We start from the raw sequence: 27,840 nt of genomic DNA on the forward strand, positions 1-27,840 counted from the left end.
GTGGTGCCACAACACTCTGTGGAGGGTGACAAAGTGAGACTTTGTTTCTAACAATAAATAAAATAAAACAAAAATAGCTAGTCATTGTGGTGGGCACCTATAGTCCCAGCTACTTGGGCGGCTGAGGCAAGAGGATCACTTGAGCCCAAGAGTTTGAGGTTGGTGTTACCAATAACACCATGAAACTCTACTGAGGGCAACAAAGTGAGACTCTATCTCCAAAAAAAAATAAAGAAAAAAAAAAGAATTTAGTCGGCTTGGTGCCCATAGCTCAGTGAGTAGGGCGCCAGCCACCTGCACTGGGGCTGGAGGGTTCAAGCCCAGCCCCAAGCCTGCTGAACAATAATGACAACTGTAACCAAAAAATAGCCAGGCATTGTGGCGGGTGCCTGTAGTCCCAGCTACTTGGGAGGCTGAGGCAAGAAAATCGCTTAAGCCTAAGAGTTTGAGGTTGCTATGAGCCATGATGCCACCACATTCTACGGAGGGCAACATGGTGAGACTCTGTCTCAAAAAAAAAGAAAGAAAGAAAGAAAAGAATTTAATAAATGGTTAAGAGTGGAAAGTAGAGTTATCAGCTTGGCACCTGTGGCTCAAGCGGCTAAGGCACCAGTCACGTACACCTAAGGTAGCAGGTTCAAATCCAGCCCGGGCCAGCCAAACAACAATGACGGCTGCAACCAAAAAATAGCCAAAAATAGCTAAGCGTTGTGGCGGGCGCCTGTAATCCCAGCTACTTGGGAGGCTGAGGCAAGAGACTTGCTTGAGCCCAGGAGTTGGAGGTTGCTGTGAGCTGTGATGCCACAGCACTCTACCCATGGGAACAGCTGGAGGCTCCTGTATCAAAAAAAAAAGAGAATGAGTTTAGTTCTATCTCAGACTTCCTGTTAAATGAACTCCAAGAGTAGTGTCCTTCAACCTAGTTCTTTCCCATCAAGCAACCACATGGTTCCAAGTCTTCTTGCCCTAACTTTCTCTCTTATCTGAGTCCTTTTTCCTTTCTAAGAAGATAGCAATCAGAAGTATCTGCCAAGCAGTATAAGTCCTGCAGCAAACAGGTCAAGGTGGACACTCCTAGGAAGCTTAAGGGTGGATGGGCCAGACAAGGGTATTTATTTGTTCTTATGGTCAGCTGCCATTGCTGGCACTGCCTAGAGGGCAGGGAAGAAGCAGAAAGGAAAAAGATAAATGAACAGGGCTGAGGTGGAGGGTGAGGGTGGGAAGGAAAACAGGAAAAAGGGCAGGAAATTCTGGCTAAATGGGAAAGAAGGAGAGTCTTGGTCACTAGTAGGCCAATGACATCCCTTCGGTGATAACAGATGCAGAGGAAGATCACTGGTCTCAGTGCCATCATTTAGCTCTTTGACTTATAACCTAAGATCCCTAACATGGAAAAGCAAAAGTTGTAATACAAGGCCTTCTAGCTGTTGCGATAAAGTGAGGTCATATATAAATGATAGTCCTTTGTAAAGGATCATAATAAAGAATGCTGAAGTAGGCTGACATAGGCCTCAATGGTAGGCACCAAGCTGTCACATCCTCCTCTCAAGTACCAGGCCTGGACTTACTAAGGCTTTATACAGGACTCAGCTACAAAGAAACCCTGACCACCTGCAGGCACCCACCTGCAGGCACCCACCTGCAGCCAGTGGAGTGGGAGCCAATGGGCAGCAGGACAAAGAGGAAGAGGGGGCTCTGGGGAGGGAGCATGAGCTGCCTGGTTGCATCTCCAGTAGAAGGAGTGTTTGTGGCCCCAGAAGTCCTGTATTGTTCCATATCTAGGGACAAAAAAAGCAGTCAGTTGTGCCCTATCCCCTCTCTGATTACACCTTTTTAACCTCTCCCCAACTTCGTTGTTATGAGGATGACTGCACTTTCTGAGCAACAGAGGAATCTAAAACCTCTGATGAGCTACATGGGTCTAGGCAGGATTTTCCCTATCCTCAAGCCATTCTCTTTTCAACCTTCTCTACTTGTGCCCTTCTCAAGAGACACTTCTATCCTAGGTCCTATGGGAGTTCTCCCCTCCATGGGTCATTAGACTCCTGTCTCAGGGGTCTACTTCAGAGATTCCTGGCAGAGATTCAGCAGTGGGCAGGACTGGAGAAGGGCAGGGCCCAGAAATCAGTCTGAAGATGGTTTCTAAAGCCAGCTTCATTTCCTTGCCACAGATGCAGGACTTGGCAAACCACTGGCATGGCAGACATAGTTTCTCACTCCCATGTGGGTCACAGATGGGAAAAAATGTCCCCAGGGAGAAGTGGGCCACAGAAAAAGAGGAGCCAAGAATGTACATAACAACCAAAAGAATATCCATTACTGGTCCTCAAGCCTGTCTCATGATCTTATACTTCTGTTTCCTCACTCATGATTCTTCACCTCAGTTCCATGGAAAGAAACTGACAAACTCTCCTATCCATTTATGAGACCTTGTTCACTGGGCTTTCAGATGCCTGGTACCTCACAGCCCTTGCCTCACAATTATCCACCCATTCACATTCTTCCCCTAGAAGGGACATGTGAGTCCCATAGAAGGGCCTCTTGGTAATACAGAGACCACAGCTCAGTCCCTCTCTGTGGGAAACTTATAGCCCCTCTTCATTCACTAATATTTACTACACCAACCATGTGCCAAGTAAAGGAGGAAAACACTGACCAAAACCCAGTTCCTGTCTTTTAGGATCTCACTACCTAATCAGGGCTACACATGTTTCTCCATGTTTCTCCAAGGCTGCAGAAATGGTGTCAGCGTCTCCCTGTTTCTTGACATACCCATATTTTTGACATGATTTAGGGGGTTCAAATGCTGTCTTCTTGTTTCTCTCATTATATGGTGACTCATTAGTGGTCTTTTCTGCCTTTGAATCTTCCTAGCACAGTCACCTGGACCCCTCCTATGACAAATCACTTTCTACTTGAATTACACGTGTTTTGTATGCATAATAATATTCTCTACTAGTCTCTGTGTTTCTTGAAGGCAAAGACTGTCTTATATATTTTCATGTCCTTCACACAAGCCCACACAGTTCCATGTACATAACAGGTGCACAAAAACTCATGGAATATAGCTTCCACATAAAGATGATTGCTGGATGAATAAAGGCTTGTTTGTGAAATTACTGGGAGTTCCTAGATTTTTTTTTTAAAATAACAAATACATTCTTATCACTAATTTAAAACTCTTTGTTAGGATTTTCCCAATTAACACAAAACCCAAACTCAATGCAAGAAGCATGGCATTCCTTATAACCATGTGTTATCCACTCTATGAAAATATATTATTATTCAACATTAAGCTGTTTTTGCTTACACCACAGTGTATAGGTGCTCAAATCCTCTGTGAATCTTAAGAAAGGGAAAGTATCTTCCCTACTATGCAGTGTTGGGCCTTGGAGCCTCCCTAGATGCTGTGTGGTTGTGTGGTAATGGTATAATCCAGATTATAGCTAAAGGGAGGTGATCCACTGGTCTTGAATATATTACCTTGGATAAGAAGACTCAGGCTTCCCCATCAAAATCACTCTATAAAACCATACTGCCTCAGAGAATGGATTTGCCCAGAACCAAAAGAAGTGACTTCAAGTATTAGGAAAAGGTTTTTGTCATTGTTGTTTTGTTCGTTTTTGACACAGTCTCACACTGCCACCAGGGGTTGAGTGCCATGGCCTCATCATAGCACAAAGCAACCTCCAACTCCAGAGCTCACGCAATCCCCCAGCCTTGGCCTCCCAGAGTGCTAGAATTACAAGCATGAGCCATCATGCCGAACCTTAGGAAAAGATCTTACATTGGCTAAGAAATGTTTTGAAAATTATCAGAAATGATAGCTGAGACTTAGGATAGGACTTACTATATACAGGCGCTGGGCTAAAAACTTACATGCATTATCTCACTTAATCCTCTATAACCTAAGATGGTACCATCATTATCCCTAATTTTGCAAATGCTGAAACCGAGGCTCATGAAATGTAATAACTTCGCCCAAAGTCACAAACTCGTTTCTCTGATCCAAGCCCCCAGGCTTAGATTCTTGCTCAAACCATCCCAGTTCCTTTTCTTTCTTCTTTCACCTGGTGTGCAACAAGGCGCAATGAACTCAGCTGTACGTAAAATACTACAGCGCAAGAAGAGACCTTAGGGTCGTAACATCTATTTCGATCTTCTTATTTCACAGACAAAAACTCGGGCTCAGGGCGGCGCCTGTGGCTCAAAGGGGTAGGGCGCCGGCCCCATATACCGGAGGTTCAAACCCAGCCCCCAGCCAAAAAAAAAAACCTCGGGCTCAGATAGATAAAGGAACTTGTCCTCTAGGTTACACAGAGCAGGGGGCTGCTTTGCAATGGAACTGCAAAGCCACGAGAATTCCAGCCTCATTTGACAGAGAGGAGAGCTGAACTAAACTCCACAGGGACCGCGAGCCGTCCTGGGTCCCGATCTGAGGCAGAGCCGATCCAGCCCCGTCCGCTCCTTGTCCTGCCCGACGCTCTAACTGCACATTCACCGGTGGCACAAACCATCCCCGGGGCGGCCAGCGCCTGGTGTACCTGTGGGCGGCGCACGGGCCCTCGGCAAGGCAAGTGGGGCTGCGGGGGCCATAGCCGGACCCTGGCCCATCCGACCCAGCCTTTCTTCGGCCCCTTTGCTCTCAGAACGCCGAGGCCTCTGGAGCTCGCGGCCCCCAGGACCACCCGGAGAATTTGGAAATGCGGGTCCCAACAGGCAAGGATGGCCAGGCTTCCTCCCCTCAAGCCCCCTACTTTGTCCGCTCAACCTTACCCGAGATAGCACACCTCAGGAAGAAGAAACACCTCGCTCCGCTGAGTCAAGGATCTGGTACTCTGGAGGGTGATGTTCCCAAGGAAACCAGAGGAAGCTGCGCCTGCGTAGACGCGCGAGGCACGCTGGGAAATGCGGTTTCACGTTATTGCTGGAGGCCGGAGGAACCGACGCAAGAGGGCGCCCGAAAGTCGCAATCGGTTTCGACACACCAGGTTCACCTGCAGGTTCAGTAAAGCCCGCGGAGGCCCGAAAGGGAGCGTCTCTGGACTACAGCTCCGAAGGATCTGGGATGCAGGGTGGGGGGCGGGAGCGCGGTCTCCTTAGCGCGTTTGATTTTTCTGTTCGAAAAACTGGCCTAACAAGGGGCTGTCGTGAATGGGGTCAGAGCGGCGGCGTCCGAGGCCTGGCCCTACCCTGGGTGGGAGAACGCTCTGACGTGGGGGGAACTGGCCCAGGATGACCAGAGACTCAGGCTCCTGGACGCATCTGATGTTCCAAGTCCGGCAGGTCGACGGCTCCCGCTGCTAAGAGGCTGTTGTATCGGGTGGTAGTTGAATGGGAGGGAACTCCCAGAGCAGGGACCATCCTGACCCTCCCGGAAGTTCCTAGCGCTTCTGGACCCAGAGCTCGGCTTGGGCAGAACTGTGAAATCAATGAGTTGACTGCACAGGAATCACTTTCTCCAACCCTGAGTTGTCTAATTCAGGTTTTGTTATAGACGAACTAGTTACTTCTCTGAGTCTCAGTTTCCTCATTTCTGAAAAGGTGGTTATTATAATGCCTGCCCTTTCTCCCTCTGGGAATGTTGCAAGGGGATAACATATCTGGACAGGCCTTGAAGAAGATAGGCATTCCTGGCTCGGTGCCCGTAGGCTGGTGGGTTCCAACCGGCTCGGGCCTGCTAAAAACAATAACTACAGCGAAAAAATAGCGGGGCATCGTGGCGGGAGCCTGTAGTCCCAGCTACTTGGGAGGCTGAGGCAAGAGAATTGCTTAAGCCGAGAATTTGAGGTTCCTGTGAGCTGTGACCCCAGGGTACTCTACCGAGGGCCACATATTGAGACTGTCTTAAAAAAAAAAAAAAAAGGCATTCCTATTCACTGTAAATTAGACAATGCCTGTCCAATTAAAAATGCACATAGCCTTTGCTTCAGCAATTCTGGAAATATGTCGGACAGATTTAGTGGTCATATATATAAGGGTACTTAATGAACCGTTACTTGGAATGGGGGAAAAAGCTGTAAACAACTTAAATGTTCATCAATTAATGACCAAGTAAATAAATGGTTTCCATTATATGGAATATATGTGGGTTTTATTTATTTACTTACTTTCTTTTTTTCCTTTTCTTTCTTTTCTTTTTTTGAGACAGAGTCTAACTATGTTGCCCTTGGTAGAGCAGCTCATAGCAACCTCAAACTCTTGGGCTTAAGCAATTCTCTTGCCTCAGCCTCCTAAATAGCTGGGACTACAGGTGCCCACCACAACATCTGGCTATTTTGTTGTTGTTGTTGTAGTTCGAACCTGCCACCCTTGGTGTATGCTGCTGGCACCACCACCACTGTGCTACAGGTGCTGAGCCTTATTTACTTATTTACTGTTTTTGTTTGTTTGTTTTTACAGTTTTGGGCTGAGGCTGGGTTTGAACCCGCAACCCCCGGCATATGGGGCCAGTGCCCTACTCCTTGAGCCACAGGCACTGCCTCCTTATTTACTTATTTTCATAACAGCCTATCATTGAAGAATGTGTGGTTTATTTTTTAAATGAGGCACATCTTTACTGTTTCATTTTATTTTATGTAATGTTATGTTATTTTTGTTAAGAGACAAGGTCTCACTGTTGCCCAGGCTGGAGTACAGTGGCATGATTCTAGCTCACAACAACCTCAAATTCTTGGGCTCAAGTGATCCTCCTGCCTCAGCCTCTCAAGTAGTTGGTACTACAGATGCATGCTGGGATTATAGGGACACATTGCCATGCCTGGGTAATTTTTCTATATTATTTTGTAGAGCCAAGCTGTTGCTCTATACACTATATTGCTCAGGCTGGCCTCAAACTCCTGATCTCAAGTGATCCTCTTGAAGTGCTAGGATTATTGGCATGAGCCATCCATCCTGTCCATATTTTCTAAGCAAATAGTTTTCTCTCCAGTCTTTGTTTTTTTGCTTACTGAATTCTGACTTCTCAGAGTCCTCATGGATTCTACTCAGTTTTAAAGGTCTTAGTTCATGATTGAACCCTGCCTTCTCAGCTGCATGGCCTGCAGTACAGGGCTTGGTGTTGGCTTCCCTCCTGAAACTGTCACCCCCTCCCACTTGCAGTCCTAGCCTAAGACTACTGAAAGGGCAGTCTGGGACTCCTAGTTGGCTGTAGAATGGGGTACAGCTCTTAGTGCATGCTCAGCAGGATGGTCAGGAATCAGAAGTAGATTCCCTATACCCCACCTTGTGAGCCTACACTTGCCACTACAATAGGTGCAAATAATTCCTCTTCTGGAGAATATGAGAGAGAATGAATTCTAGCAATGTAAAGGTGATATGTATTGTTTAAAAATATATCAAAGGAGGGAGGAGTACTTAAGGATTTCCTGGTCTAGTGCTTTTGTTTTACAGGAAGGTTCAAAGTGAAGTAACTTACAAGTGTTAAAGCCATAGCTAGAACCCAACTCTCCTTCCCTCACCACTTGAGTGTTAGAATAGTGCTGGGAGTCCTGCCAGGGTCTGGCTGAAATTCATTCTTAAAACTGGATATGAAGGCTGGGCACCCATAGCTCAGTGGTTAGGGTGCCAGCCACATGCACCAGGGCTGGTGGGTTTGAACCTGGCCTGGGTCTGCTAAAACAAACAAAAAATACCCAGGTGCTGTAGCAGGTACCTATAGTCCCAGCTACTAGGGAGGCTGAGGCAAGAGAATTGCTTGAGCTCAAGAGTTTGAGGTTGCTGTGAGCTATGACACCACAGAACTCTACTGAGGGAGACAAAGTGAGGCTCTATCTCAATAAATAAAAAAAACTGGATATGAAGTCTCAATGAGCATGTCTGGTGCCAGCTCCTACCTCTGAGGCCTACTTTGAGGGATGGAGTTGGGTACCACCTCTTCCCCAAAGCAGTGTAGTGTGTCCTAGGGTAGAGAGAGGAAGAAGGGATAGAAGTAACAACAATGGAACCACTAACTCTTCTTGAACACTTAAGTTGAACAGAAGGAACCCCCGGCAGGAGTGGTCAAAGCACCTTCTTTCTTAGGCAGCAATGGCTGGCTTGGGAAATTGGGCTTTTTGGGGATTTGGATTCTTAGGACACAAAATATGCTCTAGAACAGTGTTTCTCAACCTTCCTAATGCGGGGGCCCTTTAATACAGTTCCTGTGGGCCGTGATCCACAGGTTGAGAACTGCTGCTCTAGAACTAGCACCAAATGGTCAAAAGGAGTCTTAGCTTCTGGCTTGGTCTTATTCCAGGTGGCAGCAGCTTATACTTCCTCTTGGGTAACTCCCTTTAGCTGTCCCATCAGAGCCACATGCCTGCTGTCCATTTACCTAGGCCCTGCCCTAGGAGATGAGGGAGATAGCACTGGCCTCTCCTCCTTTCTTCATGTTCTTCCTTCCACCTCACTCCACCCACCAACAGGTCTGGCAAATATACCTTGGAATTGTGAAGAAACTGTCAGGAATGAGGAGAGGCCAAACTTCTCATGTAAGCAGAGCAAGATCTGATAGACAAATGGCTTTTATTGTAAAATTGAAAATAATATGAAAATGTTTATTTCTCAGAACAAAACCAGATCTATTAAGACTATGAAAAACTGACTGGCCACAGGCCATGAAGGACAGAAAGATGATTCTCTTTGGCCTGGTGCTCTGTGACCCAGTGTGGTGCTGTGAGAGGATTGGGGACAGTGGCAGAAGACTAAGGCCAATTGTGAGGTGGGCCAGTGAGGTGGCCTGCAAGCCCCCTCAGGCCTCCCAGGTCTGAGAACTGAGGTTCCTGTCTGCCTCTGGCCTAGCTGGCTCCAGAATGACATGGGAAGGTGAGAAGAGGCATGAGCCTTTCCCCACTGCAAAGCTGTGTTTATTCTATGGCTGTGGGTCTCAGGGCAAGAGTTGAGAATGAAACTAGGGTTGCTAATGCCCCTCAAAGGCACATGCAGTCTCTCTGCCACATCCCAGTTACAGAGAAAGCCTGAGCCCTTGGACAGATGGGCATGGGTCTGAGACTTAAGGCTGTAGGAGGTGAAGCTGTAGTGGCAGCTCTGGGAGCACCAGGGGAAAGAGCTAAGAGTAGTGGGTAGAGGTGTGAGAGGGTTCCTCTGAGGAGCTGTGGATCCGCTATTTAGTGTCTAGGGCAGTGGTTCTCAACCTTCCTAATTGCTGTGTTGTTACAAATGAAAAAAAGGGGTTGCAACCCATAGGTTGAGAACTGCTGGTCTAGGGGAACATGAGCATGTACAGGCTCAGGCCTCACCCTCCTCTCCACTGTCATCCACGCTGGCCTGCCTCACCACCTTTCGGGGCTTGAGCATGCAGGGAATGCCAGCCTCTTCTTGCCTCTTCCCCTGGCCCTGCTCCTGGAAGGCTTGGGCCCGGCTGGCCACCAGTGCAGCACTATGGAGAGCAACCACAGACTGGCGAGATTTCAGGGCAGGCCAAGGCCCCTTGCGGGCCCACTGGCCTCCCTTGGCCCTTGAGAGCTGAAGAAAGGGCCGTGGAGGCTCTTCATCTGAAGACTCATGGGGAGAAAACACCTGCATGGACGAGAGTGTCAGGAAGAGCTGTGAAAAGGCTCTCCAGGCAGTATTGAGTACAGAGCAGGGGAAAGGGCAGGTGCAGGACATTTGCTGAATGCTATGGAAAAACCAGGCAGTCCAAGGAAGGCAGGCAACACTCCGGCTCCTCTGCCCCTGCTCCTTGAGACCCAGCTGCCTGCTGGCCCCCAGGAGCCCTCCTCAGCCCTCCTGCGCCTCCACTCCTGGCAGGCCTGGGCCTCTCTGGCCCGTTGCTCCTCTTCCCCTCCTCTGCCTTTGTGTGGTCCACCAGTAAGCTGCAGCTGAAACTCCCTCTGGTGCTACGCTGTGTGGATGCAGGTGTCCGTGCTATCAGGACCCTGTTACCTTTGTCCACACCCACATGCATCCATCAGTGCTCCATGGTCCCCCAAAATCCCCCCACCCATGCCCTGCACTCACATTCTAACCTCTGGCCTGGAGTCTGACTTCCTAAGGCCAGGGCCAGCCCCAGTTTCAACTTTGCACCCTGCAGCACTTAGACAGTGTTCACTTAGCCAGTACTTGGGTGGACTGAGTGCTGAGACCCCTCCACCCCTCCACACCCCATCCTTTGCCTGCTGCCCCTCAGGTTGGCTGTGGAGCTTAGCTTGGGGAGGGTGCTGGATGTGCTACAGGGTACTGGGCAGACTGTGGGGAGGCAAGGACCAGGCTCTTAGGGGGCCCGACCTTTCAGGAGACCCTTGCACGGGGGGCCCCTTCCTCGGAGCCTAAAGCCAAGAACTAGTCTGGGTCTTTCCCCCTCTTATCTCCTTGTGGCCCTGGCCACTGCAGACTGAATTCTCCTGGGTTAGGCCTCACCTCTGGCAGGTAACCCGTTCCTGAAGCATTCTCCAGCTCCAAGGAGGGCTCCAGAAGACTGATGGACCTCATGACCCCGCGGAGGTTGATACGGGGCCGTGGCCCAGACTCTTCTTTTGAGGCTGCCTGGCTCTTCTCCAAGCCCATGGCTTTCACCTCCCCACCGCCCCCCGGTTCTGGCGGAAGAGGTGGAAATGGTGTAGAGACTTCAGGGGTCAGGGGCTCCTCTGGGGAGACCCCACCCACTTTCTGCTCCCAGATGTGGCTCTGACGGCTGTGAGAAGGTGGCCCTGAGTCAGCTCTGAGTGACCCAGCAGCCACCAGCAGCATATACACACCCTCTCCCCACTCAATACCTGGCAGTCAGGATGCCCTGGTAGGTTTGTAGCTGGCGCAGGAAGCCAGGGTTGGGGCGGGCGATGGGCCGGAGCTCCTGCACATGCTGCAGTGCCTGCTCCAGGCTCCAGCCATACTGCTTCATGGCATAGGCCAGCACCGTGGCCGCCGAGCGGCTGACACCCATCTTGCAGTGGACTAGCACCCGGGTGCCCTGTGCCCTGTGGAAGCAGGACATTGTCAGTTGCCTGCCCCCCTCTCTCTGAGGGTCTTACGACTAGGAGCAGACAAAGTAAGGATACTATGAGCTAGAAGGGTCGCAGAGTGGTGGCAGAGTGTGCAGGGGGAGAATACTGGGGACCAAGTGAAGCTAAGGCACGACTGGGTAGGCAGCAGGAGCCGGGAGGAGCTGACCTTGCAGCCTCAATGAAACGGTGTGTCTCCTTCCAGTGGGGCAGCAGCTGGGCTGACTCCTCATCCCACAGGCGCACGTTGTAGTAGGTGAAGCGCTCTGGGTAGAAGTTGTCAATCTCCCGGGCCATGTTCAAGATGTGGGTGACCCTGTCCCAGAGGGCCTAAGGCTAGGCTGATGTGGGCAGGAGCCGCAGGGCCATTGGTCGTTGGGCCCGGCAACCCCTGGGTCCCTCTGTTTGGTTCTTAGTTCCCAGGCAGGCAGAGGCAGCAGTTATGGTGGGAAGAGAATTGACCCAATTGTCAGATGACTATGACGAACAAACCATTTTACCTTGCTAGGCCTGAGTTTCCTCATCTAGCCCAGATAGCTGGGATTAACTACAACACGACCCTTCTATTACTCTGAGAGATAGAGAGCAGCTTTTTTTGTTTGTTTATTTGGCAGGGGCCTGGTTTGAACCCGCCACCTCCGGTATATGGGGCCAGCGCCCTATACTCCTTGAGCCACAGGAGCTTCCCAGAGAACAGCTTTTGAGCTAAGCTGCAAGTGTGTGGATCTGCAGCAGTGGGAGATGGGAGACAGCATGCCTCCCAGAGGCCCATGGCAGGCAGATGACACAGCAGGCAGCCAGGTCCCCACTGAGAGAAGGGCAGTTCCTTCTCCCAAGAGAGGGTCAGGTGGAAAGGAGCCTTTCCCTCCTTGGAAAAGGCAGTTGCAGCAAGGGCCCTGCTGCTGCTCCTCTCAGCATGGTTGGAGATTTCTATTTCCATACTTGTGTGGGGAGGGCAGAAGAGTGGGCTGGGGCCTGGCCAGCAGGGCAGCAGGGTTACTGTCCTATCCTGGCCTAAGAGCCCATGCGAGGGTGACAGCCCCAGGGATAGAAGTGGGAGCAGAGGGTGGCAGCTACTGAGGGTGGTCTGGGGTTTCTGAAGCTGGCCAGGTTGCCCTTTGTGAGGTAGCCAAGAGAAGGGAAGAGCAGGTGGCAGGCCTGAGGGGGCCCTGACATTACCTGTTTCTCTGCAGCTCCTCCAGGTTGGCTGCATTCCACTCCGAGCCCTGTGGAGAGGGGAGCAGCACAGTTCTCCTCCCCCGGCCCCTGCCCCTCAGATCCCCCCATTTCTCCTGAGCTCCCCCCACTTCTCCTTCCTCCCCGGCCCAGCTCTAAGCTGTCCCCTATGTTCCCCTTCTGTCAGCCTGCAGCTCACCAGGTAAAGGTGGGGGAAGATGCGAGAAGCCCGGTCTTGCTGTGCCATGAGCAGCAACATCTGGTTATCGATGAAGTCACGGTACTGCTGCAGGGGACATCCCAGGCGTAGCTCCAGAGCCTGGCGGATCTGTGGGCAGAGCCCAAGGGGAGGAGAGGCTCAGGATACTTTCTGGGTTTCTGACTCCCCACCGTCCCTCTGGGCCTCTGAGGTTAGCTCCCTGTCCCATTTAGACAGACTGGGGCTGATGCCAAGGCATCCTGGAATGGCTCAAGCCTGGAGAAGGGTCTCTGGTCCTCAGCCTTGTGCCCACCTCTTTGGAAGTGATGCTCTCCAGGTCACTTGCGTCCAGCACTTCCCACAGCTCAGCACGGATTGCCTGCTCCATCTGCTCCTGTTCTGAGGACCTGCAGCCAAACCCTTAGTCAGGGGCCACTTCCCTCTCCACCATGGCAACCCTCTGCCTTTTCCTGTCCTCCCCCTCCATGCAGGCCCTTCCCTCCCTGCACACTGACTGGCCAGGCTCGGTGGTGGGAGGCCGCAGAGACTCCAGATCAGCCATGGCCATCCACTCATTGAGGCAGCTCTGGTCTGAGTTCAGTCTCTCCTGGTAGTAGCTGGCCCAGGTGAAGGCACTGCCACCAGGCACAAGGCCACTGCCTAGAGCTGCCTCACATGCCTGGTGCAGCACCTGCAGTGTGGCCCTGGGAAAGGAGGAGAGACTAGGTCATGCTGTCCTCCCTGCTGCCCTTACCCAGGCCTTGTAGCCACTACCTAAGGAGATTCTCAGCCAGCCCTTACCACATGGTCTGGATGGAGATGGGCTTGAAGATTTGGCTCTGCCCACCAGATGTCACGCTGAAGCCCCTGCAGGAAACCAGGTTGGGGTGGAATCATACTTGAAGTTCTGGGACAGAGAGCCTGCCCATTTGCCAGATGGGGGAGGTCCAGGCCCAGAGAAATTAGGTGACTTGCCCAGGATCACACAGCAGATCTGAGGTGGAGCTGAGAGTAGGCCCCTGGCCCGAGACTCCCAGCCTAGAGTTGTGTTCCCCAGTGCCCAGCCACTGCATCACCTCTGCACACCTGGTATTCTACCCTTTGGCCCCTCCTCTGCCCTTCCCCTTTCCAGTTGCCATCTCTTACCCATCTCCATCTAAGTACACCTGGGTGTCACTCCAAAGGGGCAAGACCAGGCCCAGGGTGCAGCTGGGGGAGCTGGCAGAGGACAAAAGAAAAGCCATTGTCCCCCAGCACCTCAATTCCTTGCCCCCTCCCCTCCTCTCCCTGCTCCCACCTGCTGTCAGGGAAATCCACCCCCAGGAGAACCGTCTCATTCTTGCTCAGATGCTCTTGTGTGGAAACTACCAGCAGGTAGCGGAGCCGGGGAGGCCGAGCTGCCTCCAGCTGGGCTGCCTGGGGAAGATGTGCCCAGAGTCACAGTGGTCCAAGGACCCTGTGCCCCTGACTCCACCTGGAACACCCCCAGGCCAGAATAGCACTGCCCCCATTTCTCCATTCCCATTCTCCCTCTTTCCAGATCCAGGATCAGTGGTTACAATCCCATGGTTCCCAACTTGTGGATTTGTAATCCAACAAAATATTCAAAAAGATCTTTCTTAAGGGAGGAGTCAGCTCAGCACCTGTGGCTCAAGTGGCTAAGGCGCTAGCCACATACACCTGAGCCGGCGGGTTTGAATCCAGCCTGGGCCCGCCAAACAACAATGATGACTGCATTCAAAAAATAGCCGGGCATTGTGGCGGGTGCCTGTAGTCCCAGCTACTTGGGAGGCAGAGGCAGGAGACTCGCTTAAGCCCAGGAGTTGGAGGTTGCTGTGAGCGGTGATGTCACAGCACTCTACCCAGTGGGACAGCTTGAGGCTCTGTTTCAAAAAAAAAGGGGGGGTCTGTGGCAAAAAGGAGGGAATGGGACTGACATAGGTTGCCTGTTTTTTATTTCTGCCTATGAAGGATGTTTTGTTAAAAACTCATCAATTACCGTTGCCAGAATTTCACTCAAATGTTTATCACCAAAGAAATATTAAGAATGTAATCTCACCATAAAGGACAGTGCTTCTGTTATAAATTCAGTCTCATGGAGGACTTATTTAATCTTATTTTTCACCTCTGGCCACAGACAGTGAGCTGTCCCCAGGGCATTTAGGAACCAGTCCTCAGATTCCCACCTGAACTCCCATCCCAGTGGATGCTGGAGTCTTCCTTCCCTTTGCCTGAGCCCTGTGAGGGCTCAGCAAGCCTTCCCTGTGCTCTGGTCCAGGCAGGGGCAACTCCAGTCAGAAAAAGTCTCCAGCTACTTGAACAGAAACCTGCCTCTGTGTAATTCCCAGTCCTCGGACATAGTTTGGCCCTGCTGGCTCACACAGGACACACCTTCCCAGCCCTTAAGAGACCTGCAGACATGACCTGGCCCTGTCAAAACTTCTGTACCTGAAACAGCAGGGTCATTAGGGACCCCTACACTCCCCATGGTGCCTGCCCTCATGCCATTCATTGGTCCCCAAATAGGCATACATGCTGGTTCCCTTCCCTCCTCTCCCTTAACCCTCAGGGGCTGCTGCCCTCTCAGTGAGCTCTGGATGGTACCCCTTACCAGGAGGATGTCATCCTGCGGCCTCAGTAATTCCACCATGAGACGCAGGTGCTGCCTCTGCTCCTGTTTCCGGGGACTCTGGGGCCCTTGCCCATAGTCTGTCTGGTCTCCATGGGGCTGTTCCTCACCCAAGGGTTCTTCTGCTGGCTCAGGGCTGGCCTCAGCTGCATCACCATTGTCCCCTCCATCTTGCAGTCCCAGGACAGCCCCATGAAGCACTGCAAAGCTCTGCCTGGCAGTGTGGTAGGAAAACCATTATGCCCTTGTGCCCTCAGGGTGAAGGACCTCACACCTCAGCAGCATCACCTGGAGGGACTGTTGAAAGGGTTTGCTGGGCCCCTTGCCAGAGGAGGGGACAGTGGATGGGAGGTCTAGAGTGGAGGCCTGAGATTGCATTTCTAACCAGTTCTCTGGTGATGGTGCCACCACGCTGGAAAACAGCCTAGGGGCCCCTGAGCCCTGGGCCCTCTGCTCCTGCTCATCTGAGGGGGATGGAACTGCTCCCTATCCCTTCCCACCCACTTAACTCAGGAGATGCTGTAAACTTGGTGGGGACCCAAGAGTCTTCAGGCCCTGTCATTCCATCCTGTCCTTTGGCTCGTGACCAATAATCTGATCCAGAGTCCAGTGAAGTGGGTGAAAGAGCCCCAAGTAACTGGGGCAGGGGAGTAAAAGCAAAGGCAGCCAGTCCCGCCTACTAGCTGGGCCCACTGGGAGCATCTCTCTCTAGATTCAGTAGGGTCTCCTGCCCTGAACCTGGGGAGGAAGGGGCTCACCTTCGCTGGAGCCGATTTCTCCGCTTGGCTGCCTGCTCCTGCTGAGAAAGCAGCCCCCAGGGAGAATGAGAGCAGGGTCCCACCTCTCCTCTGTCAGCGCTGGGGGCGGGGGTGGGGGGGCCTTTGGGTCGCCTTGCCCTTAGTTGGGGGTGGAGGTGGTACAGAAAAGGTATCAGATGTTAATCCGCTCCTCACCGGGAGGCACTGGAGGATCCCCGGCCCAAGCCCAAGCGTGGCGGGGGTGGGTGCTGAGGATGGTGCGAGGGTTATCTGGGCCTCCGCAGACTGGGCTGGCTCCCAGAACTCCGGATTTTGCCCTGGTCCGAGGTCCTGGGAACCTCCAACCCTTTCCCGACTCCCTCCAGCCAGAGACTTGAGGACCAGGCTTGAAGGGAGCCCGCGGGCGGGCAGGACGCGCTCCCTAAGGCCCAGCTGGCAGCCAAGTGCGTGGGCAGGACCACAGCAAAGCCAGACTCACCGTGGGCCCCACAGGCGTAGAGTGGCCGCTGGCCGGGGGTGAGCGACTCACTGTGACCAGGGCCATGGGGCCGGGCTAGCAGCACCTGGATGGGCACTAGACACGGTCCCCGGCCACAGCCCCACGAACAATCCAGCCCCGCAGGACCAGGAAGGAAAGCGGAGCTACCAGGGCCTGGCACCTCCTCGGGGGCGGCCCTTAAAGGGACAGACACCCGCCCAGTGGGCCCCGCGGAGCCGGCTCACCGAGGCCGGCCCCGCCTCTCGGGGCTCTGCTGTTCCGCCTGCCTTGCCCCGCCCCTCCATGCGCTCAGGGGGCGAGGCCGGGGGCGGGGCGCAGGTGCGCAGCCCACACACCGGAGAGTGGGCGGGGCCGACCGCCGGCCGCCCTAGTTCCTGGGCTGGTCCTTTCTCCTCCCAGGAAGCGCCCCAGCCCCAGCCCTAGCCCCTGCCCTCCACGCCCCTAAATCACTTGAGCTGCTTGAGCTTCAACTGTTTTGTTGCCCAGCAAAATGGGCTGACGGGAGGCAGGGGCTGGGGACACAAGTCTTAGGACCATCCACAGTGGATATTCAGTCAGGGGTCCCTCCTCCCACTTACTTCTCTTGCTGGTTTGCCATCATGTGTTTGCTCTCCCCATGAACCACTGGGAGACATGCAAAGCTTCTGGGGAAATCAGCCTGGGATTCGGAAATACCCCCCCCCCCAAGTTCTCAAGAGATTCTCAGGTCTACCTTGGGAGTGAGCAGGGCAGGGCTGAGCCCGAATCACAGCTGCGGCAGAGGGAAGTGACCTGCCCGAAGTGACTCTGCTGGAACATGCTGGAGTCAGGACAGGGGCCACAGGGAGTAGGGGTTCTTCTCAGCTGGCTGCATATACGGTCCAGAGGCCCAGTCTTTCCCCTTCCCCAAGAGGAGTATGGGTCAGGTTCCAGGAAGGCCAGGTGGGGTGGCAGAAAGAACCTGGGTCTCCAGTGGGTAGGGCAGGGCTCAGGGGAGAGGCCCTTGACGTCCAAGGATGTGCTCTATGAGGTCACCTGACTTGGGTTGGCTCCTTTCACCCTCTCAACAGCCCTGCCAGGAGTAGGAGTGGTCTCATTTTACAGCTGAAGAAATGGAAGCTCTGAGAGGCTCAAGGGCAGGATTCAAACCCTGGTCTGATACTGTGTTCCATGGTGTCTCCCCTTAGCGCCCCACTGGAAAGTGTGCCCCTGGCTTCAGACCATTAAGCACAGCAAGCCTGCTGCTGATCGTGTCTTTATTTCCATTTCCACTGTAAAACCATGCCGAGGCCCCAGCTCAGCAGCAGTTTATAAATAAATAAATTACAAAAGTGGAGGTGGGCGTGGCCCTGGTCAGCCCTCTTGGGGGCCAGGCTTAGTGCTCTGTGAGTGACAGCTGCAGTATTCGCTGTAAGTCTTCCTCCTCCTGCTGCCCCCGCCGCGCCTGCTCCTCCTGCTCCCGTGAGGACAACTCCAGGGCCAGGCGAAGCTGCTCCTCAAAGCTTGGGGGGGCAGGGGCTGCGGGTGTTCTCTGAGGGACTCCCAGGCCCCCGGGCTCTGTGGACAGCTGCAGGCTTTCCTGGAGAGCCCTTGCAGGTAAGGCACGAGAGGGGACAGCAGTCCCATTACCACTAAGGCTGGAGGGAGAAGCCAAGGAGCTGGGGATGTGGCTTTGGAGGACAAGGACCCGGTGGAAGTGAGAAGAGGCAGAGCCCTGTACCCTAGTCCCTCATGCCACATTTGGTGGCAGCCAGTACTGCTGATGGAGGTGGCCTGGAATGGGCGTGGGGTCCTGGGCCCAGCACCTCCTTGCTACCCATCCCCACCCTCGGGCCAAGGCGAAGTGACAGGGACCCAGGAGGTCCCACGAGGGCCTCACCGCTCTAGTTGAAGCTGCTCCTCGTAAACTGCGGCTTGGGAAGAAGGGTAGGTGCCAGATCGCGTATTGGTCAGGGCTTCCCAGACAGTCACCTACAAATGCCAGAGTGCACAGCTGTCATCTTTGCCCTGTGGCTGCAGACGCCAGGGCCCAGCCCTGCCCAAGTCCCACCTGCTCCGCCTCTGTGCCTGCATCAAGCAGGCTCTGCTGGATGGCGAACTGCAGCAGGTCATCATCCTCATCGCGAAGGGGCTCACTGCGCTCTGCGCCCAGCACGTTGTACCCCTCAGGCACCTCAAACACAGTGGGGTCCACCTCACATGGGAAAGGGCTCCCTAGGCAGATGGCAGAGGGGCTGTGCTCAACCCCAGAGCTCTGCAACCAGATAGTCATGCAGCCTCCCTCTTCCTCCCGTGCGGGTACCTGAAGCTGCCACTGCAGAGCCTGGACCTGGCACCCACACCGAACTCAGGGGCTCGTCGCAGCCACACAGGTTGCTGAAGGTGATGCGGGCATTGAGCACATGGAAAAGGGGAATCTCTGTGAGGAAACAGGAGACAGCCAAGCCTGAACTGCCCTGGCAGGGATCCCTGCACCTGCCCCCTGCACTGTGTCCACCCCTGTCCCCAGGGCCTGTGTCAAGGGGAAGTGACTGTGCTGAAGTCCTCTGCTGCCTGGACCCTACTCTCTCACCAATCTTGACAGGGAAGCCGGGTGGGAGGCGCAGAGTGATGAAGTCACGCAGCTTGGCAAAATGGGCATTGCTGATGGCCATCAGGTCAATAATAGGTGTCACCTGGTCTCCCAGGGAGAGTGGGTGCTCCTCACTCAGCCACAGTGTTGCCTTGAACCTGCCCAGCCAACCACACAGCGTGAGTCAAGGCCCTCCTGCTAAGGCCTGTCCTCTCTAGCTCTCTGGTCACCTGCCTTTACTCATACCTCCCACTCTGCCTGGGGCACCTTCTTCTGCTCAGTAGCTCTTGCCTGCCTCCCCCAAGAACCAGTGTCCTCTCACTACAGCCTAAGCTACCCCCAGAATGGAGATCATTATGTTTTGTGACAGCTTGTCTGGTCTGGGTAAGGAGAGCAGGGGCCAAGCTGTGGGCATCTTTCTAGGCCCAGTCCACAGACCTGTCCTCCTCTTCAGCCCAGAGCTGGATACCACCTCATATGTTGCTGTGATTTTGTGTCCAGCACAGCCAGGGAAGGATTGGCAGGGTTTGAACCCCAGCCCCATTACTGGGAGGGGTTGCCGGGGAGCACTGGGCCTATTGCAGGTGCTCCATCCACTGTTGCCACTTACACCAGTTCATCTGGTCCTCATGAGCCAGGTGGGCAGGTGTGACTGTTTTTATTTCACAGAGGAGGAAATAGACTCTCAGAGCGGGAAACATCTTGGGCCACACAGAAGGGAATCGGCAGAGCTGTAGGGCTGTCGTATAGGCCCATCCCACTTTGCCAGGTGCCGGCCCCCAGCAGGTGCTCATTAAATTTAATAGAAAACCATATGTGGTGGTGCCACCCACTCATTCATTCATCCATCAAAGATTGTGGCTGGTTCTCTGGTTCTCACCCTACTGGGTGCTGAGGACCATGGATAAGACAGATGTTGTTCCTGCCCTCAAGGAGAACAGTGCAGAGAGCAGACATCTGAGTGAGCAGGACCCTCACTATGATGGGCCCGTGTGTGACAGGAATCTACAAGGGTTCAGGGGCTGCAGGCAGGGTCCCCAGCTCTGAGGAAGACCCCCAGCTAGCCCACTCACCTCTGTACTTTGCTAGACATTTCGATGGGGCGGCCAATGTTCCTTGAATCCAGACTGAAGTTGGGGTCAAAGTATTCATCAGGGGAGATGGCTGTGGGGTTGGTGGGGCTGGCTGCCTGCTGCACAGGGACCTGGGTAGGCCCCAGGACCAGACTTAGCGCCTGGGACAGACAGACAGTGCCCTACCCACTCAGGTTCAGCCCTTGCCGGCTCCACCCCACCCCAGTGGTGGCTCACCCCATTGTGGGAGGAGTGCTGCTGGGCCATCCCCAGGAAGGACTGGAACGGAGTCTTCCCCCCTAAGGAGAAGGGGTGGAGCCCATGAGGGGATCTGGGGCCACTTCCCTCAACTGCACCACTGACCCTCTCCCCTGGGAATCTTCCATCAGGTGGGAGAGGGGACAGATGGAATGGGAGGCCTCCCTGGAAAACACTGGCCCCTGACCCCAGACCGGGGTGACCCCAACAGACAGTGTGACTGGGCAGCAGGCAGGTAGGCGCACCTGGGTTTACCTTTGCTCCTTGACTTGTCCTGATCAGAGAGGTGCTCTGTGCGTGTGCGTGTCACTAGCTCCACATTGGTGGCACTGTATACCTGGGGAGGTGGGGAAATAAGCTCAGAGCCTGTTTCCCATGCTCAGTCTCACCAGCACAGGACCTAAGTCCTCCTGTTCCCAGAGACAGGCGAGATCTTGCTCCCACAGTGGAGGAGGTGGCAAGATCTCCAGTGAGGATATACAGCCCCGGGGTGAAGATGAAATTTGGTTCTCTGGGTGGGAACCAAAACTTTAAAGGTGATCCCTACAAACTCAGCAGGGGTTGGGCACTTGGGTCCCATAAGTTCCCCTGGCTACTCAGGGTTCTGGGGCCCAAGGGCTATGCCATCTCTCCCCTCCATCCTCTGGGTGGATGTGGAGAAGTAGCTGAGTTGCTGGGCCTCATCTCCTGCCCCCAGCCCCCCGCCACTAGCCTCTCCTGCCTTGGCCTCGTAGCCGCTAACAGTTTCCATCTTCTCAGACCGCCATCCCCAGATACCACATTTGTTCCTGAAACAGACCAAACAGGAGCTCATGAGGACCTGCATCCAGACACCCTGGACAAAGCCTTCCCTTTCAAAGCCTTCCCCTCTGATTAGCCTGCCCAAGTCCCAGGGTCCCTTCCCATGGTGAAACATGAAGGGGCCTTAAAGAAGGACATGGATAGAACTGGGGACTAGAAGCTACAGAGGAATTACTGTTAATTTCATTAGGTGTGGTAACAGTGTTGGGGCCGGGTTAAAAAAATCCTTATTTTCAGAGTCATGGGCAGTAGCATTTACTGTTGAAACAATATAACATCTGGGATGTGCTTTAAAATACTCCAGGGAAAAAAAGGTGAAGAAGGAGAGAGTCAATAAAATTTTTTTTTTTTTGAGACAGAATCTCACTTTGTCTCCCTCGGTAGAGGGCTGTGTCATCATAGCTCACAGCAACTTCAAACTCTTGGGCTCAAGTGATTCTCTTGCCTTCCCTCAGCCTCCTGAGTAGCTGGGACTACAGGCGCCTGCCACAATGCCTAGCTATTATTTATTTAATTAATTAATTTATTTATTTTTTGCAGTTTTTGGCCAGGACTGGGTTTGAACCCACCACCTCCGGCATATGGGGGCAGCGCCTTACTCCTTTGAGCCATAGGTACCGCCCACCAGCTATTTTTTAGGGACAGAATCTTTTGCTCCTGCTCAGGCTGGTCTCGAACTCCTGAGCTCACGGGATCCACCTGCCTCAGCCTCCCAGAGTGCTAGGATTACAGGAGTGAGCCACTGTGCCTGGTCTTTCAATAAGATTGATATTATAAAATGTTGATAAACGTTAAAGCTGGGTGATGAGTAGGTACATTATCTCTTCTTCTGTGTATATTTGAAATTTTCCATCATAAAAAGTTTGAAAGTACATCTGATTCAACAATAACAGCTGGAGACTTCAACAGCCCACTTTCAATGACGGAACAAGGACATGAAGATTAACAAAGAAGCAGAAGTTAGGGACAACATAATAAGCTAACTAGATTTTACAGGCATTTTTATCCTCAGAGCATTCCCCCCAATGACAAAAGACAACCTTCTTGGGAAGGGGAGAAGATATTCACTTTGACAGTATCTTCTGACAAAAGGATAATAACCAAAATCTAGTGAATTCAAGCAAATCAACACGAAAAGAACAAACAACCCTATTAATAACTGAGCAAGAGACATGAATCTTTTCTCATGAAGACAGATGAACGGCCACCAAACACATGAAAAATTGTTCATTGCCCTAATTATCAGATAAATGCAAATCAAAACCACTTTAAGATATCGCCTAACCCCCAGTGAGAATGGCCCATATCACAAGGTTCCAAAGCTGCAGATGTTGGCATGGGTGCAGAGAGAAGGGAACACTCACACATCGTTGGTGGGACTGCAAACTAGTGTAGCCTCTATGGAAAGAGGTATGGAGAGTCCTCAAAGAACTAAAAATAGACTTTCCTGGTGGTACCTGTGGCTCAGTGAGTAGGGTGCCAGTCCCATATACCGAGGGTGGCAGGTTCAAGCCTGGCCCCAGCTGAACTGCAACCAAAAAATAGCCGGGAGTTGTGGCAGGTGCCTATAGCCCCAGCTACTCAAGAGGCTGAGGCAAGAGAATCACTTAAGCCCAGGAATTGGAGGTTGCTGTGAGCTATGACATCACAGCACTCTACCAAGGGCAACAAAGTGAGACTCTGTCTCTACAAAAAAAAAAAAATAGACTTTCCACATTTGACCCAGAAATCCCCTTACTAGATCTCTACCCAAAAGGAAAGAAATTATTTTACCATAAAGACAACTGTACCCGAATGTTTATTGCAGCTCCATCCATAGTCACAAAGATGTAGAAACAACCTAAATTCCCTTCAACCCATGAATGGACTGTGGTATACATATGCCATGGAATACTATGTAGCCATAAAAAATACAGAGATTTCATATCTTTTGTGACAACCTGAAAGGATTGTAAGTATCACAAGGATGGAAAATTAGGCATCCTCCTGTACTGAATACTAAATTGAAGTGAGTACATTAACAACCACAGACCCACGTAAGAGAAAAACTCAATTAAATTCAAGAAGGAAGAGGGCAAGATTGGGATTTGGAAGTTCCCACCCAAAGGGAACAATGCATAGTGGAAAAGGCACACTTCCCAAGTGAACATGTGTACATCTGGGACTTTACCTTATAAACATAAGCAACATAAGCTAATCATATATACCTTCATATTAATCCAAAATAAAACAAAAACAAAAACCCAGAATCCATATTTTTCTCAAGGGTACATGGAACATTCTTCAGGACAGACCACATGCTAGACCAAGAAACCTCAATAAAACTGAAATGATAGAAGTCATGAAAAGTATGTTTTTCAACCACAATGGAATTAGAAAACAGTAAAAAAAATTTTTTTGGAAGCTCACAAATATGTAGAAAGCAAATAACACCCTCCTAAATAACCAATAGCTCAAAGAGTATCTTAAAAGGGAAATCAGAAAATCCTTTGAGAAGAATAGAAATGAAGACACAACATATCAAAACTTAATGAGAAGGTTCGGCGCCTGTGGGCCTTCGAATCCAGCCTGGGCCTGCGAAACAAAAATGACAATTACAACCAAAAAATAGCCAGGTGTCTGGTGGGCACCTGTAGTCCCAGCTACTTCGGAGGCTGAGGCAAGAGAATTGCTTAAGCCTAAGAGTTTGAGGTTTCCATGAGCTGTGATTCCATGGCACTCTATCCAGGGCAACAGCCTGAGACTCTGTCTCAAAAAAAAAGAAAGAAAAATAGAAACCACAAGATAAAAAGATGAAAGAAGTGAAAAAAAGATAAAATGGGTAAATAGGAAAAAAGATCACCAATCAATAACCTAACCTTCCACATTAAAATGCTGGGGAAGGCTCGGCGCCTGTGGCTCAAGCGGCTAAGGCGCCAGCCACATACACCTAAGGTGGCGGGTTCGAATCCCCAGCCCGGGCCCGCCAAACAACAATGATGGCTGCAACCAAAAAATGGCCAGGCGTTGTGGCGGGCGCCTGTGGTCCCAGCTACTTGGGAGGCTGAGGCAGGAGACTCGCTTGAGCCCAGGAGTTGGAGGTTGCTGTGAGCGTGATGCCATGGCACTCTACCCAGGGGGATAGCTTGAGGCTCCATCTCAAAAAAAAAAAAAAAAAAAAAATGCTGAGGAAAGAGCAAACTAAATCCACGGCAAACGGAAAGAAAAAATAATAAATATCAGAGTGAAAGTTAATAAACTTGGACAACAGAAAAACAATAGAGAAAATTACTGAAACCAAAGCTGGTTCTTTGAAAACTTCAATGAATGTGACAAACATTTAACTAGTTTGACCAAGGGACAGAAAGAAAGAAGACTCAAATTAGTAGAATCATAAATTAAACAGAAGGACATCACTACTGATCTTATAGAAATAAAAATGACTATAAAGGGATATAACTGTTCCCCAACAAATTTGTTAATTTGAATGAAATGGACAAATTCCTAGTGAGGCACAATCTATTAAAACTAGCTTAAGAAGAAATAGATAATCTGCCTACACTGGAATTGAAGGGATTGATTGGTAATAAAAATAAGAAGGCCAAGTGTGGTGGTTTATGCCTGTAATCTCAGCACTTTGGAAGGCTGTGAGGCAGGAGGATCACTTGAGGCCAAGAGTTTGAGACCAGCTTGGGCAACACAGTAACCATAAGAAAACAGAAAAGTTAGCTGCACAGGATGGCACATACCTGTAGTCCTAGCTACTTGGGAGGCTCAGGCAGGAAGGATCATTTGAGGCTGCAGTGAGCTGTGACTATGCCATTGTACTCCAGCCTGGGTGACAGAATGAGACCCTGTCTCTTAAAAACAAAACAAAACAGCCCTAAAACTACTCATAATAAAAAGCCTAGGTCCAAATGGCTTCACCACTGAATTCTGCCAATCATTTAAAGAATTAATACTAATAATACACAAACTCTTCCAAAAAATAGACCAAGGGATGATACTTTCCAACTTACTCCATGAGGTACCACTCAGATACCAAAAACAGACAAAGGCACCAAAAGAAAACTAAAAACCAATACTGCTTATGAATAAGGACACAAAACTCTCAACCAAATACTAACCAACTGAATCCATCCATGTATGAAAATAATTATACACAATGACCATGTGGAATTCATCCCAAGAATACAAGGTTGGTTCAATATCCAAAACTCAATTGATGTAATCCTAATAGAATTCTTTAAAAATCACATGATCATATGAAGAGACACACAAAAAGCATTGGACAAAACTCAACATCCAGCTCAGCGTCTGTGGCTCAAGTGGCTAAGGTGCCAGCCACATACAGCTAAGCTGGTGGGTTCAAATTCAGCCCAGGCCCCACCAACAACACTGACGGCTGCAACCAAAAAATAGCCAGGCATTGTGGCAGGTGCATGTGGTCCCAGCTACTTGGGAGGCTGAGGCAGCAGACTCGCTTGAGCCCAGGAGTTGGAGGTTGCTGTGAGCTGTGATGCCACGGCACTCTACCCAGGACAGCTTGAGGCTCTATCTCAAAAAAAAAAAAAAACCAACACCCTTTCCTGATGAAAACGCTCAATAAACTAGGATGACAAGGGAATTTCTGCAACCTGATAAAGGGTAGCTACCAAAACCCCACAACTAACATCATACTTAATGATGAGACTGTATGCTTTCTGCCTAAGAACAAGATAATGATATCTGCTCTGACCACTTCTATTCAACATTATACTGAAGTTTCTAGGCAGAGCAATCAGGCAAGAAGAAGAAATATGGGCCAGGCACAGTCGCTCACACCTGTAATCCTAGCACTCTGGGAGGACAAGGTGGGTGGATTGCTTGAGCTCATGAGTTCAAGACCAGTCTGAGCCAGAGCAAGACTCCATCTCTAAAAATAGCTGGGCATTATGGCAGTCTCAGATACTCAGGAGGCTGAGGCAAAAGAATCACTTGTGCCCAGCCACGGCACTCCACCAAGGGCAAAAAAAAAAGACTCTGTTTCCAAAAAAAGAAGGAAGGAGGAGGAGGAAGAAGAAGAAGAAGAAATCTATATTGCAAAATAAAAGACATCACATCTTTTCTTGGAAAAGAAGAAGTAAAATTATACCTATTTACAGGTTTAAAAATACCAACGAATCCACTAAAAATCTATTCAAATGAATAAATGAGTCCAGCAATGTTATAGGATACATGATCAACATATAAAAATGTATTTTTATATACTTGCAATGAAAAATCTAAAAAATTAAATTAAGAAAATCTGATTCATTATAGCATAAAAAGAGTAAAATATTTAGAAATAATTGTTATAAGACTAGTACAAAACTTGTAATGAAAGTATAAAACATATTTGAAAGAAATGAAAGAAGATCTAAGTGGAAAAACATCCTATGTTCATGGATTGGAAGATTTAACATTGTTAAGAGGCAACCAGTTTACAGGTTCAGTGCAATCCCTATCCAGAATCCCATCTGACTTCTTTGTAGGAATGGATAAGTCATATAAAATGCAAGAGACCGAAAATACCTGAACTAATCTTTAAAAAAGAACAAAATAGGAAGACTCAAATTTTCCAATTTCAAAACCACTACAAAGCAACAATGATCAAGATAGTACAGGCATGAGGACATATGGACCCACGGACTAGAACTGAGAGTCCAGAAGTTAATCCAAACCTCTACGGCAGCAGTTCTCAACCTATGGGTCGCAACCCACAGGAACTGTATTAAAGGGCCGCAGCCTTAGGAAGGTTGAGAACCACTGCTCTACTGTCACTGATTTTTGACAAAGGTGCCAAGACCATCCATCAGTGGGAAAAGTACATCTTTTCAACAAATGGAGCTGGGACAACTCGACAGTCACATGGCAAAAGAATGAAGTTGTACCCTTACCTTCCACTATACATAAAAATTAATTCAAAATACCTCAAAGATCTACAGGGAAAAGCTAAAACTATAAAATTTTTAGAAGAAAACATGGGGGAAAATGTTTATGACCTTATACTTGGTAACATATTATTATATATGACACCAAAATAAGGGTCAACAAAAGAAAAACAGGTAAACTGTACATCATTACACACAGTTACATTAAACTGTACATCATCAATTAAAATTAAAAGCTTCTGTGCTTCAAAGGACACTATCAAGGGCTTGGCATCCATAGCACAGTGATTACAGCACCAGCCACATCTACCAAGACTGGTGGATTTGAAGCTGGCATGGGCCTGCTACACAACAATGACAACTGCAACAAAAATAGCCAGGCGTTGCAGTGGTGCCTGTAGTGTCAGCTACTTGGGAGGCTGAGGCAAGAGAATTGCTTAAGCCTACGGGTTTAAGGTTGCTGTGAGCTGTGATGCCACCTCATTCTACTGAGGGTGACACAATGAAACTCTGTCTCGGGAAAAAAAAAAAAAGGACACCATCAAGAAAGTGAATAGACAGCTCACAGAAAAGAAGAAAATATTTAAAAATCACATATATATAGTAGGAACTTATATCTAGAATATATAAAGAATTCTTATAACTCAATAATAAAAAGATAACCCAATTTTAAAAATGGATAAAGGATCTGAATAGACATTTTTCCAAAGAAGATACACAAATGACCAATAAAAACACAAAAAGATGCTCAAAATCATTAGGCGTTAGGGAAAGGGAAATCAAAGCCACCATGACCCAGGAGGCCAAGGCAGGAGGATCGTTTGAGGCCAAGAGTTTGAGACCAGCCTAGGCAACAAAAACAGCTAGCCTCCCTATATTTTTCCTCTAAAAAAAATTTAAAAATTATCCATGTTTGGTGGCACATGCCTATAATCCCAGCTACTCAAGAGGCTGAAGCAGGAGGATCACTTGAGCCAGAGTTCAAAGCCGCAGTGAGCTATGAATGACAGCACCACTGTACTCCAGCCTAGGCAAAAGAGCAACACCCTGTCTCTAAAAAAAAAA

At 50.3% G+C, this 27,840-nt stretch overlaps 2 protein-coding genes across 4 annotated transcripts in view; both read right to left on the minus strand.

Moving 5' to 3' along the window:
• Window positions 1-8,506: 8,506 nt before the first annotated feature.
• Window positions 8,507-16,371, minus strand: SSH3 (slingshot protein phosphatase 3). 2 transcript variants are annotated; one of them, XM_023518287.1, is made up of 14 exons: window positions 16,181-16,371; window positions 15,703-15,740; window positions 14,927-15,158; window positions 13,613-13,731; window positions 13,462-13,533; window positions 13,117-13,182; window positions 12,831-13,019; window positions 12,629-12,722; window positions 12,316-12,444; window positions 12,120-12,166; window positions 11,110-11,256; window positions 10,716-10,916; window positions 10,360-10,633; window positions 8,507-9,519 (listed from the first exon to the last, which is right to left on the minus strand). In XM_023518287.1, the coding sequence occupies exons 1-14, from the start codon at window positions 16,244-16,246 to the stop codon at window positions 9,229-9,231; spliced, it is 1,965 nt and encodes a 654-aa protein (XP_023374055.1). In that variant the 5' UTR covers window positions 16,247-16,371; the 3' UTR covers window positions 8,507-9,228. The 2 variants fall into 2 exon arrangements, with proteins under 2 accessions (XP_023374055.1, XP_012665947.1); XM_012810493.2 differs by having other exon boundaries at window positions 15,703-15,743.
• Window positions 16,372-17,426: 1,055 nt separating this feature from the next.
• The window catches only part of ANKRD13D (ankyrin repeat domain 13D), a 14,901-nt gene continuing 4,487 nt past the window's right edge, over window positions 17,427-27,840 (minus strand). Inside the window, exons 6-14 of one of the 2 annotated variants that reach the window (XM_023518288.1) lie at window positions 20,805-20,871; window positions 20,339-20,420; window positions 20,063-20,124; window positions 19,826-19,956; window positions 18,753-18,910; window positions 18,483-18,599; window positions 18,231-18,394; window positions 18,060-18,151; window positions 17,427-17,769 (exon numbers count right to left, since the gene is read on the minus strand). In XM_023518288.1, the coding sequence (XP_023374056.1) occupies window positions 17,556-17,769; window positions 18,060-18,151; window positions 18,231-18,394; window positions 18,483-18,599; window positions 18,753-18,910; window positions 19,826-19,956; window positions 20,063-20,124; window positions 20,339-20,420; window positions 20,805-20,871 (1,087 nt within the window). In that variant the 3' untranslated portion in view covers window positions 17,427-17,555. The remainder of the gene's footprint in view (window positions 17,770-18,059; window positions 18,152-18,230; window positions 18,395-18,482; window positions 18,600-18,752; window positions 18,911-19,825; window positions 19,957-20,062; window positions 20,125-20,338; window positions 20,421-20,804; window positions 20,872-27,840) is intronic. The other variant, XM_003798330.3, reaches the window with a different exon arrangement.

This window comes from Otolemur garnettii, unplaced genomic scaffold (genome assembly GCF_000181295.1).
Source record: "Otolemur garnettii isolate 467f Iridium unplaced genomic scaffold, OtoGar3 scaffold00134, whole genome shotgun sequence".
Taxonomy (NCBI): domain Eukaryota; kingdom Metazoa; phylum Chordata; class Mammalia; order Primates; family Galagidae; genus Otolemur; species Otolemur garnettii.

What these genes read in the sequence shown, in the direction of transcription:
- SSH3 (XM_012810493.2), bottom strand. Translation starts at nt 16,246, where the DNA reads ATGGCCCTGGTCACAGTGAGTCGCTCACCCCCGGCCAGCGGCCACTCT. An exon ending in CTACGCCTGTGGGGCCCACG is followed by an intron (nt 15,744 to 16,180) that starts GTGAGTCTGGCT and finishes CTGCTTTCTCAG; the next exon opens with CAGGAGCAGGCAGCCAAGCG. An exon ending in CAGGGCATCCTGACTGCCAG is followed by an intron (nt 10,634 to 10,715) that starts GTATTGAGTGGG and finishes ACCTTCTCACAG; the next exon opens with CCGTCAGAGCCACATCTGGG.